The sequence below is a fragment of the Chiloscyllium punctatum genome, chromosome 46 (assembly GCF_047496795.1).
Source record: "Chiloscyllium punctatum isolate Juve2018m chromosome 46, sChiPun1.3, whole genome shotgun sequence".
In the NCBI taxonomy this organism is placed as follows: Eukaryota; Metazoa; Chordata; class Chondrichthyes; order Orectolobiformes; family Hemiscylliidae; genus Chiloscyllium; species Chiloscyllium punctatum.
In genome coordinates this window covers 63,018,210-63,032,444 of record NC_092784.1, presented here as the reverse complement: position 1 = coordinate 63,032,444, position 14,235 = coordinate 63,018,210, and the positions used below count along the sequence as shown (strand labels likewise).

General features: G+C 47.4%; 1 protein-coding gene across 4 annotated transcripts in view; it reads left to right on the top strand.

Annotated features, from left to right (window-relative positions):
• LOC140468227 (3',5'-cyclic-AMP phosphodiesterase 4B-like) overlaps positions 1–14,235 on the top strand; it is a 666,103-nt gene that overhangs the window by 556,061 nt on the left and 95,807 nt on the right. The window contains exon 1 of one of the 4 annotated variants that reach the window (XM_072564487.1): positions 2,474–3,385. The exons of the other annotated variants lie outside the window; for them this stretch is intronic. Within the exon in view, the coding sequence (XP_072420588.1) occupies positions 3,320–3,385 (66 nt within the window). The 5' untranslated portion in view covers positions 2,474–3,319. Of the gene's footprint in view, positions 1–2,473; positions 3,386–14,235 lie in introns of those variants that run through there. 4 annotated transcript variants of the gene reach the window in all.

Below are 14,235 nucleotides of genomic sequence, written 5' to 3'. Positions count from 1 at the left end.
AAGAGAGAGAGAGAGAGAGGGGAGAATAAAGAGAGAGTCAGAGAGAGGGGAAATTAAAGAGAGAGTCAGAGAGAGGGGGAATTAAAGAGAGAGAGAGAGAGGGGAGATTAAAAGGAGAGTCAGAGAGGGGAATTAAAGAGAGAGTCAGAGAGAGGGGGAACTAAAGAGAGAGAGAGAGAGGGGAGATTAAAGAGAGAGTCAGAGAGAGGGGAAATTAAAGAGAGAGTCAGAGAGAGGGGGAATTAAAGAGAGAGAGAGAGAGGGGGGAGATTAAAGGGAGAGTCAGAGAGGGGAATTAAAGAGAGAGTCAGAGAGAGGGGGAACTAAAGAGAGAGAGAGAGAGGGGAGATTAAAGAGAGAGTCAGAGAGGGGAATTAAAGAGAGAGTCAGAGAGAGGGGGAATTAAAGAGAGAGTCAGAGAGAGGGGGAATTAAAGAGAGAGTCAGAGAGAGGGCAAATTAAAGAGCGAGTCAGAGAGAGGGGGAATTAAAGAGAGAGTCAGAAAGAGGGGAGATTAAAGGGAGAGTCAGAGAGAGTGGAGATTAAAGGGAGAGTCAGAGAGAGGGGATATTAAAGGGAGAGTCAGAGAGAGGGGAATTTAAAGAGAGAGTCAGAGAGAGGGGAGATTAAAGGGAGAGTCAGAGAGAGGGGGAATTAAAGAGAGAGTCAGAGAAAGGGGGAATTAAAGAGAGAGTCAGAGGGGAAATTAAAGAGAGAGTCAGAGAGAGGGGGAATTAAAGAGAGAGTCAGAGAGAGGGGAGATTAAAGGGAGAGTCAGAGAGAGGGGGAATTAAAGAGAGAGTCAGAGAAAGGGGGAATTAAAGAGAGAGTCAGAGGGGAAATGAAAGAGAGAGTCAGAGAGAGGGGGAATTAAAGAGAGAGTCAGAGAGAGGGGGAATTAGAGAGAGAGGGGAAATTAAAGAGAGAGTCAGAGAGAGGGGGAGCTAAAGAGAGAGAGAGAGAGGAAATTAAAGGGAGAGTCAGAGAGAGGGGAAATTAAAGAGAGAGTCAGAGAGAGGGGGAATTAAAGAGAGAGTCAGAGAGAGGGGGAATTAAAGAGAGAGTCAGAGGGGAAATTAAAGAGAGAGTCAGAGAGAGGGGGGAATTAAAGAGAGAGTCAGAGAGAGGGGAGATTAAAGGGAGAGTCAGAGAGAGGGGAGATTAAAGGGAGAGTCAGAGAGGGGGAAATTAAAGAGAGAGTCAGAGAGAGGGGAGATTAAAGGGAGAGTCAGAGAGGGGGAAATTAAAGAGAGAGTCAGAGAGAGGGGGAATTAAAGAGTGAGTCAGAGACAGGGGAAATGAAAGAGAGAGTCAGAGAGGGGAATTAAAGAGAGAGTCAGAGAGAGGGGGAACTAAAGAGAGAGAGAGAGGGGAGATTAAAGAGAGAGTCAGAGAGAGGGGAAATTAAAGAGAGAGTCAGAGAGAGGGGGAATTTTAGAGAGAGGGGGGGGAATTAAAGAGAGAGTCAGAGAGAGGGGGAATTAAAGAGAGAGAGAGGGGAAATTAAAGAGAGAGTCAGAGAGAGGGGGAATTAAATAGAGAGAGAGAGGGGAAATTAAAGAGAGAGTCAGAGAGAGGGGGGAATTAAAGAGAGAGTCAGAGGGGAAATTAAAGAGAGAGTCAGAGAGAGGGGAGATTAAAGGGAGCGTCAGAGAGAGGGGGGAATTAAAGAGAGAGTCAGAGAGAGGGGGAATTAAAGAGAGAGTCAGAGAGAGGGGAGACTAAAGAGAGAGTCAGAGAGGGGAAATTAAAGAGAGAGTCAGAGAGAGGGGAGATTAAAGGGAGCGTCAGAGAGAGGGGGAATTAAAGAGAGAGTCAGAGAGAGGGGGAATTAAAGAGAGAGTCAGAGAGAGGGGAGACTAAAGAGAGAGTCAGAGAGGGGAAATTAAAGAGAGAGTCAGAGAGAGGGGGAATTAAAGAGAGAATCAGAGAGAGGGGGAATTAAAGAGAGAATCAGAGAGAGGGGGAATTAAAGAGAGAGTCAGAGAGGGGGAATTAAAGAGAGAATCAGAGAGAGGGGGAATTAAAGTGAGAATCAGAGAGAGGGGGAATTAAAGAGAGAATCAGAGAGAGGGGGAATTAAAGTAAGAATCAGAAAGGGGATATTAAAGAGTCAGAATTGCTGGTGGGATGGGGGTGGTTTCGATATCAGATAAAATGAGAGATAGTTAACAAAAGAAGGATAGTGAAAAACTGATAGACAGGTAGATGATCATCAACAAGAGGAAGCGAAATATAGAGAGAGGGACTGGAACAGATTAATGTGCATCAGGGAATTTTCTGGAAGTTCCCCTTTAATTAAATACTCTGGTATTCTGACCCTCCCCCCTCTGGTTGTAATTTTAGAGGGATTTATAACAGAGAAAATCTGGGGTTATTAGAGTTCAGCAGTGGCTGGTTGTGCTGGTGGCCCTAGTTTAATGCTTCTGCACACCTCACTCCTTCTCTCCTCCTCCCCCCCCCCTTTACATCATTGACTGCAGTGAGGATACAGGAGCAGCTTGCAGACACTGTCTGTGCAAGGCTGCCATACGGGGAGACTGTAAACAGCGTGTATTCCAGCCATCTGACAGAGAGAGGAGGAAAAGGGCCAGCAATCAGTGAAAGGACCTGAGGGCTGGATGTGTTGATCAATAAGGTTGAGGCACAGTGACTCCTGTGTCATTTACAGAGCTGCAGACTGTGGTACCCAGGGCGAGAGAGAGAGAGGGAGGAGAAGCTCCATTTTACGATGTTGTTTCTCTGGATTTGATGTGATAAGCTTTATGCTTCACTTTCCTGATGAGTGCTGGAGAATTTATAGGTTATCAGTTTTATGCTTGAAGATGTTGGAAACAACGAAGTCTGATACTTTCTGTCACCACGAAACTGCAGTGTACTGTGGGTAGTCGGAGTCTGCACTGCAGTGAAGACATCTTGTCACTGGCAGCTGCTGGCTTTGGCCTATCCAAACAGGAGCCTGGCCTGGCCCTGCTTATGCTCTATCAAAGCCAGGCGTCATCAGAGAAGGGTAAATGGAATAGAATTAACAGCTTGTGTAACAATACAGAGCCCGTGTCATGAGAAACACCTTGGAAAACATGCTGGGGATATTTCCATCAGATGAGGTCAGACCAGGCACCAAGAAGATGCCGAGTGTACTGGGTGAAATCTGAAAGCTCGGAACCTTCTCTCTCCCTTGGGTGGATTACTGAGGGCTGGAAAAGCTGTGAACTGGCCCTGGATTAGTGACTGGAGCTCCCCAGCAGTTCAGGTATTTACCTGAGACTGTCCGACAGGCAGATCTATATATTCCACAAGATTGCCAGAATCTGACAAGATGCCACTGGTTGACTTTTTTTGTGAGACATGCTCTAAGCCCTGGCTGATCGCCTGGTGGGATCAGGTAGGACTCCACTGCTCTACTTATTCCATTTTCCATTTATTTGCAGTTTCAATGATTGCTGGGAGCACGAAGCAATTTATGGCATAGGGTTGATGATAAAATTTCAGACTTTGCTGTCATTTGGTTCAGATTTGTCTCCCTTCTGTCAGATATTTCAAACCCATCACAGGTTTGCCTGGTTGGTCTGATCTTGTGACAGGGCTGCAGTTTAATCCTACTGCCTCCTCAGCCAACCAGGATTGAAAATGTTTTGCTTTTAATTGTAAGGTTTCTGTGAATACGCTGTGCTGCCTTAATTCTGTAACTGTTAAGAGTTTGCAAAACCTTCCTAGATTTATTCCTGTGTTAAAGCTGATGAGACTTGGAGCAAGGGAAATTAAGCACAACCTTCACAGTACTGTCTCAGCTCTCAGTAATTCCCACTGACTGACACGAGCGCACACACACACACACACCCCTACCTGATAAACATACAAAAACGCACACACACACTCACCCCTACCTGATACACACACACCTACCTGATATACACACACACAGACACACACACACATCTACCTGATACACACACACAGACACACACCTGATACACACACCCCTACCTGATACACACACACCCACCTGATACACACACCCCTACCTGATACACACACATCTACCTGATACACACATAGACACCCCTACCTGATACACACACCCACACCTGATACACACACCCCTACCTGATACACACACCCCCACCTGATACACACACCCCCACCTGATACACACACCCCCACCTGATACACACACCCCCACCTGATACACACACCCCCACCTGATACACACACACACCCCCACCTGATACACACACCCCCACCTGATACACACACCCCCACCTGATACACACACCCCTACCTGATACACACACATCTACCTGATACACACATACAGACACCCCTACCTGATACACACACACCCACCCACCTGATACACACACCCCCACCTGATACACACACACACCCCCACCTGATACACACACCCCCACCTGATACACACACCCCTACCTGATACACACACAGACCCCTCCACCTGATACACACACCCCCACCTGATACAAACACACACACACCCCTACCTGATACACAAACACACATCCCCACCTGATACACACACACACCCCTACCTGATACACACACAGACCCCTCCACCTGATACACACACCCCCACCTGATACAAACACACACACACCCCTACCTGATACACACACACACACACACCCACCTGATACACACACACACCCCCACCTGATACACACACACACACCCACCTGATACACACACACACCCCCACCTGATACACACACACACCCCCACCTGATACACACACACACACCCACCTGATACACACACACACCCCCACCTGATACACACACCCCTACCTGATACACACACACACCCCCACCTGATACACACACACACATCTACCTGATACACACACACAGACGCACACCTGATACACACACCCCTACCTGATACACACACACCCACCTGATACACACACCCCTACCTGATACACACACATCTACCTGATACACACATACAGACACCCCTACCTGATACACACACCCCCACCTGATACACACACCCCTACCTGATACACACACCCCCACCTGATACACACACCCCCACCTGATACACACACCCCCACCTGATACACACACACCCACCTGATACACACACCCCCACCTGATACACACACCCCCACCTGATACACACACCCCTACCTGATACACACACACACCCCCACCTGATACACACACCCCCACCTGATACACACACCCCCACCTGATACACACACCCCTACCTGATACACACACATCTACCTGATACACACATACAGACACCCCTACCTGATACACACACACCCACCCACCTGATACACACACCCCCACCTGATACACACACACACCCCCACCTGATACACACACCCCCACCTGATACACACACCCCTACCTGATACACACACAGACCCCTCCACCTGATACACACACCCCCACCTGATACAAACACACACACACCCCTACCTGATACACAAACACACATCCCCACCTGATACACACACACACCCCTACCTGATACACACACAGACCCCTCCACCTGATACACACACCCCCACCTGATACAAACACACACACACCCCTACCTGATACACACACACACACACCCACCTGATACACACACACACCCCCACCTGATACACACACACACACCCACCTGATACACACACACACCCCCACCTGATACACACACACACCCCCACCTGATACACACACACACACCCACCTGATACACACACACACCCCCACCTGATACACACACCCCTACCTGATACACACACACACCCCCACCTGATACACACACACACACCCACCTGATACATACACACACCCCCACCTGATACACACACACACACCCACCTGATACACACACACACCCCCACCTGATACACACACCCCTACCTGATACACACACACCCCCCCACCTGATACACACACCCCCACCTGATACACACACCCCTACCTGATACACACACACACCCCCACCTGATACACACACCCCTACCTGATACACACACCCCTACCTGATACATACACACACCCCTACCTGATACACACACCCCCACCTGATACACACACACACCCCCACCTGATACACACACCCCCACCTGATACACACACACACCCCCACCTGATACACACACCCCCACCTGATACACACACCCCCACCTGATACACACACACCCCCACCTGATACACACACCCCCACCTGATACACACCCACCCACCTGATACACACACCCCCACCTGATACACACACCCCCACCTGATACACACACCCCCACCTGATACACACACACACCCCCACCTGATACACACACCCCCACCTGATACACACACCCCTACCTGATACACACACACCCACCTGATACACACCCCCCCACCTGATACACACACCCCCACCTGATACACACACACCCACCTGATACACACACCCCTACCTGATACACACACACACACCCACCTGATACACACACCCCCACCTGATACACACACACACACACCCCTACCTGATACACACACCCCCACCTGATACACACACCCCCACCTGATACACACACCCCTACCTGATACACACACTCACCCCTACCTGATACACACACCCCCACCTGATACACACACCCCTACCTGATACACACACTCACCCCTACCTGATACACACATACACCCCCACCTGATACACACACACCCCCCCACCTGATACACACACCCCCACCTGATACACACACCCCTACCTGATACACACACACACCCCCACCTGATACACACACACACCCCCACCTGATACACACACCCCCACCTGATACACACACCCCTACCTGATACACACACTCACCCCTACCTGATACACACACACACCCCCACCTGATACACACACACACCCCCTCCTGATACACACACACACCCCCACCTGATACACACACCCCCACCTGATACACACACCCCTACCTGATACACACACACACCCCCACCTGATACACACACACCCCCCCACCTGATACACACACCCCTACCTGATACACACACACACACACACACACCTGATACACACGCACACCTACCTGATACACCCACACCCACCCCTACCTGATACACCCACCCCTACCTGATACACACACCCCTACCTGATACACACCCCTACCTGATAACCACACACACACACATACACACACACACCCCTACCTGATACACACACTCCTACCTGATACACACACACACACACCCACCTGATACACACACACACACACCCACCTGATACACACACACAACCCTACCTGATACACACACACACACACACACCTGATACACACACACACCCCTACCTGATACACACAATCCCCTATCTGATACACACACACACACACACACACCCCTCCCTGATACACACACACCCCCCTCCCTGATTGTTGAGGGGCTAAGATATTAGGTGGGTATTGGATGAATGTACTGCCCCCAGGGAGGTACAGTTAACCCAGTCTGGGCAGCCCTGGAGTGGAATAGGGATGATGTTTTTATGAAATCCATTGCCATATTTGTTTACATGAAGGTGTAAATGTATGTTGTTATTAATGGGAAGCAAATGTGAGTGTTGTATGGTCTATAGTATTGTTATCAGTGCTCAATGTCTAGATGCATGGCCAGGGGGATAGGCCATAAGAGTCTTTGCTTTAGGAAAGATGGAGAGACCGTGGGTTAAAGGACCTAATACATGGATTTCTATTTAATGCCTTCAAGTCATGCAAAATGCCCATCAGACTTCTACACATGCAAATTTCTCAAATAATTTAGAAATGATGAAAGCTATTTCCAACTGGAAACTACTGACCTCTGATTGACCTCTGGATCTTTCCAAGGGCTTAGTCTCTAATACATAAACTTTCAGACCAGAAGGAAAGCATTCAGCCCATTGTGTCCATATCAGCACTTTGGCAGAATGATCCACTTCATCTTGGTGTGCTCCTATCTATTATTTATCCAACTCCCTTTTGAAAGTTGCTATTGAACTTATTTTTAATGTCCTTTCAAATAGCACATTCCAGATCACACCAATCTTCTGTGTAAAAATACTCTCCTCATTCATTTTCCCTTCAGTTCTTTAATTTTTTTCAATTTGTATTCTCTGAAAACCAACCCTACCCCACTGGATTGAGTTTCTTCCAATTTGTTCAATTGTAATATCACAATTAGTAACAGGAAGCTTTGAAATAAAACCCTGGGTTTACTGAGTTATAGAAGTTAAACAACTGTATATCATGCAAGCACATTAGCTTTGTACCAGGCATCGACCTCACACACTAGGCTGGGCTTTCTATGTTCAAAAGACTTTGTAGAATGATACTGCTTATATGATGTAATTTGATGTAAAATTGCCATCCATCCCAAACTCCTCTGGTTTACCATCACTGACTCCACCCAACTCCGTTCACTTGTTTATAATGCAATCAGATTGTATTTTAACAAGTTCTGTTTACACCAACTAAATGGAGTGTACAGCACCAAATGATCTATCTCAGCCCTGCCCAGCTCAGTACATTCAAGTCTATCCCAGCTCAGTCTATCCCAGCCACACCCAACTCAGTCTATTCCATATAGTATTCAAAGTGAGAGGTGTGACACAGTTTTTAGATTAGATTCCCTACAGTGTGGAAACAGGCCCTTTGGCCGAATCAGTCCACACCGACCCTCCGAAGAGTAACCCACCCAGACCCATTTCCCTCTGACCAATGCACCTAACACTACGGGCAATTTAGTGTCACCAATCCACCTGACCTGCACATCATTGGATTGTGGGAGGAAACCAGAGCACCCAGAGGAAACCCCATGCAGACACGGGGAGAATGTGCAAACTCCATACAGACAGTCACCCAGAATCGAACCTGGGTTGCTGGCGCTGTGAGACTGCAGTGCTAACCACTTATCACCCATGTCAAGATTGAGAACAGGGAGCTGGAGATCTCTAGTAAAAGAACCAAGAGTGATTTGGGAAAAATCACTTTCAGATAGCGAGTGGTTTGAATGTAGAAAACACTGCTGGAGAAGATGGTTGAGGAGGGATTAATTGGGGTATTCATAAAATAATTAGCTGGTTAAATGAAATGGAAGAATATGCAGGGTTTACAAGAAGAGGGCAGCAGAATGGCACTAAAGGAGGTTTTCATTTGGCGATCAGTACAGACATGATGGGCAGAAAGGCCTCCTTTTGTGTTGTAATAATTCTGTGACCCTGTGAAGTCCTTGAACTGCCTACTAAAGTTCCTTTGCCTGTGCGTTCTGTCCTTTTATTTCTGCATCGTAACTAACTGTCAAGCATACCCCAGGGCGGAGACAAATGTAAAGGTATCAAAATAAACCTGCTGGAGTATTCTTCTGGAAAAATAGCTTTACAAGAATAAGTAATGAAAAATATTACTATGGCAACTGCTACTTGCTGACTTGCTGACAACAGGGTGTTGGAAATAGATATTCAAATACCTTAAAAGGAAATTGGACTAAACTGCAGGCTTACAGGTAGAGAGGGGAATGGGACTGACATGAACTCAACGATCTCTGACAGTGGTTTCACCTGAGGGTTACCATGGATCTCAGGCGAGGTCCACAGGGAGAGTCCTCTGCAGCAACTGAACCCACACTCTTGGCATCACTAACCAGTTGTCCAGCCAATTGAGCTAACCAGTCATTTAATTTCAGTAAATCCTCGGGACAAGGACCATTAAACCACTTCCACAGATTTTTCTATCCATCCATAGTAACTATTCTTTTTGTTGCGTGTCTATCTATATGTGTATGCACAGAAGGGGAGTTTAAAGGGGATTAGAGTTTTGACCAATAGAGTTATCTGTTGAAAGGTCATAAATTTTTATCTGTAGCTGAAATCCTCTGACTTCTAATAAATAGTCATTGCTATTAAGTACAGAAACATGATCCACGCTTTCTGTTAACCTAGCTCTCGGAAGACAACTAAATTAGAAAATTTGCATCCTTTTTAAAAATGTTTAACTTTTTGTGATGACTCCAGGAATAGTCGGGCTTGAGTACCAGCTCACTAGACCACTGGGGTGTGACAATACGCACTGACACTGAGACACACACACACACACACAGACACACACACACACACACACACACACAGAGCAACGCACACACAGGGACGCACAGACACACACACACACAGAGCAACGCACACACAGGGACGCACACACAAACACAGACACACAAACACACAGGACGCACGCACTGAGACACACTTTAACACACCCATACACACACAGCAACACACCTACACACACAGAGAGACACACTAACACACCTAAGCACACACACTGAGACACACACACTGAGACACACAGTAACACACTCACACTTACACTCACAGTGACACACCTACAAACAGACACACAGACATAACAGTAACATGCCTACACACATACAGACATACACAGTGACATACCTACACACACACAGTAACACACCTACACACATCCAGACACACAGTGACATGACTACACACACACTGAGACACACAATGACACACCTACACACATACACACACAATGATACACCTACACACACACTGAGACACACAGTAACACACCCACACACATACAGACACACAGTGACACACCACACACACACTGAGACACACAGTAACACACCTACACACATACACACGCACTGCGACACACAGTGACACATCTACACACACAAACACACACTGAGACACACAGTAACACACCTACACACATACAGACACACAGTGACGCACCTACGCACAGATACGCAGTAACACACCTACAAACACACACACATACTCTGAGAGACACAGTAACACACCTACACAGATACACACTGACACACAGTAACACACCTACACACATACAGACACACAGTGACACACCTACATACAAACACACACAGAGACACACAGTAACACACCCATACACATACAGACACACAGTGACACACCTACACACAGATATGCACTAACACACCTACAAACACACACACACATACTCTGAGACACACAGTAACACACCTACACAGATACACACTGACACACAGTAACACACCTACATGCACACACAGACACACAGTAACACAGCTACACACATACACTGAGACACACAATAACACATCTACACGCGCACAGACATGGTAACACAGCTACACACATACACTGAGACACACAATAACACATCTACTCGCACACAGACACACAGTAACACATCTACACACGCACGCACACGCACACTCTGAGACACACAGTAACACACGCACACACTCTGAGACACAGTAACACACCTACACAAACATAGAGACTCACAGTAACACACCTACACACACAGACACACAGTAACACACTTACACGCGCACACTGAGACTCACAGTAACACAGCTACACACACACAGTAACACACCTACACGCGCACACTAAGACTCATAGTAACACATCACACGCACACACTGAGACTCAAAGTAACACACCTACATGCGCACACTGAGACTCACAGTAACACATCTACATACACACACACACACACGAGACACACAGTAACACAGCTACACGTACACACTGAGCCTCAAAGTTACACACCTACACACTGAGACACACACGTGTGTACACAATCATGCTGAGGCACACCCACATTGATACACACACCCACATGCACACGCCAACACGTACGCACATACACAGTCGCTGAGACATACACATTAATGCTGAGACCCATACATACAGAAATGAGTGGGCACACACACTGGCACTCAAGTACGCACAGGCTGACATTGGTACATAAACACACACACATACAGACATTGAGACACACACACACACGCGTGCACGTACACACACGCACACACACACACACACACACCCTCCCCGTGCACGCACGCACACGCACGCACACACACATGCGCACACACGCGCATGCGCACACACACGCGCACACACACACACACACACATGCGCACACACACGCGCACACACACACACATCCTCCCCGCACACGCACGCACACAAACACACCCTCCCCGCACATGCACGCACACACACGCACACACACACCCTCCCCGCACACGCACGCACACACACGCACACACACACCCTCCCCGCGCACGCACGCACACACACACACACCCTCCCTGCACGCGCACACGCACACACACACACACACACACACACACACACACACACCCCTTGACACTCAGACATAGACTGAATTTTTCCCTTTTTCTCACTGTATGTAGCCAGTTTGTTGCTGGTTAACCAGTTTCCTTTGCTGACTCTCTGGAGTATTAGTGACGTTGAATGAGTTTTTTAAGATCTGTTTATATCCTTGAAGAACATAATTTGGCATATGTTAGATAAATATCTTTGGACATATTCTGCACTTTCCATGAGCTCATGGAAAATGATTGGCAGCTTAGTGTGGGAGAGATGGAGCTGGGAAAGAGAACGAAAGAAGTTTGGGAATGATGACGAGTGAGGCTGTGGGCCAGTAACAAACTAGGTTCGAGAATGGGGAGAGAGAAAATGGGCAGTGCTGATTAATTACAAATCCATCTCACTCCTTTTAATGAATTGAACCTTGGGAATATGGACTCTGTGGCAGCATTTGATAGGTCTTGGATGAGGGCAAGCTGGGAGGCAAGTGGGCACATTGGGGTTCAACCTGCTGGCTCTGTTCCTCCCTTGAGCCCATTTCCCAGACGTGGCACGGGGAGCCAGTTAAAGGCTCTGTAAAGCTGATTGGCAGAGGCTAACTGGGATTTTCCAAATTACTTCTGCGCTGACTCACCCCACCACCGGTACCCTCACAGACACTGGCTTTCTGTCCTCTCAATAGATTGTTAATTTAATGTGTCCGAATGATTAAATTCCACACTTTGCTGACAGCCCCCTTGGACTATTCTTGGCACTCGGTGGCTTCCCTACTGACTTTGATATTTCGGTGTCTGGTCTATTGTGCAGCATATTCTTCTTCTTTTACCAACACTCCTGTACAATCACACAAATCTCTCCAGGTCTCTCCTTTTCTTTTATTGAATGAACATGGTTCCTTGGATGCTGGGCTCCCTCTGAATCCCAGCCAATAGGGGCCACCACAAAACCTGATCTATTCTCGTGGAGAGTACTGTGGATTGATTGGGGTTACACTCTGGTCCACTGGGGGTGTTGTTGTCCTTGTTGCTATCAGAGTGAGATCAGTGAAAGGTGCAGAACCTGGACATCTGTTCATTGAGTAAATGTGATCAGTCATTATAACAACTATTTTAAATATGAATGACAAGGCCTCAGAGAGGGTAGAGAGAAGGTTTGCTAACTCCAGGGATGAGGATTTGCAGTTATGTCAAGAAGCTAGCATTGTGAATGGATGAATTAATGTAGGTGTTCAGCATCATGAAGGGTTTGGAGAGGGTGAACAACGAGAGGATGTTTCCCCTGTTGTTGAGCAGAGCTGAAAGACACCTGCTCATTCCCAAACGATTTAGATGGACTTAGGGAGAAACTTAAAAACAATGTTTTGATGTGGAATGAGCTGCCTGATAGGGTGTTGGAAGCAGAGTCAAGAATAACTGTCATTGAATAAAATTGAAGTGTGGACATTTGCAAAGCTGCTAGGATCCTGTACTGTACACAGGGCAGTGTTATTGGGATAAAGGGGGAATATACTGATCCTGTGCTGTACACAGGGCAGTGTTATCAAGGTAAAGGGGGAATATACTGATCCTGTACTGTACACAGGGCAGTGTTATTGGGATAAAGGGGGAATATACTGATCCTGTACTGTACACAGGGCAGTGTTATTGGGATAAAGGGGGAATATACTGATCCTGTACTGTACACAGGGCAGTGTTATCAAGGTAAAGGGGGAACGTACTGATCCTGTACTGTACACAGGGCAGTGTTATCAAGGTAAAGGGGGAACGTACTGATCCTGTACTGTACACAGGGCAGTGTTATCAAGGTAAAGGGGGAACGTACTGATCCTGTACTGTACACAGGGCAGTGTTATCAAGGTAAAGGGGGAACGTACTGATCCTGTACTGTACACAGGGCAGTGTTATTGGGATAAAGGGGGAATATACTGATCCTGTACTGTACACAGGGCAGTGTTATTGGGATAAAGGGGGAATATACTGATCCTGTACTGTACACAGGGCAGTGTTATCAAGGTAAAGGGGGAACGTACTGATCCTGTACGGTACACAGGGCAGTGTTATCAAGGTAAAGGGGGAACGTACTGATCCTGTA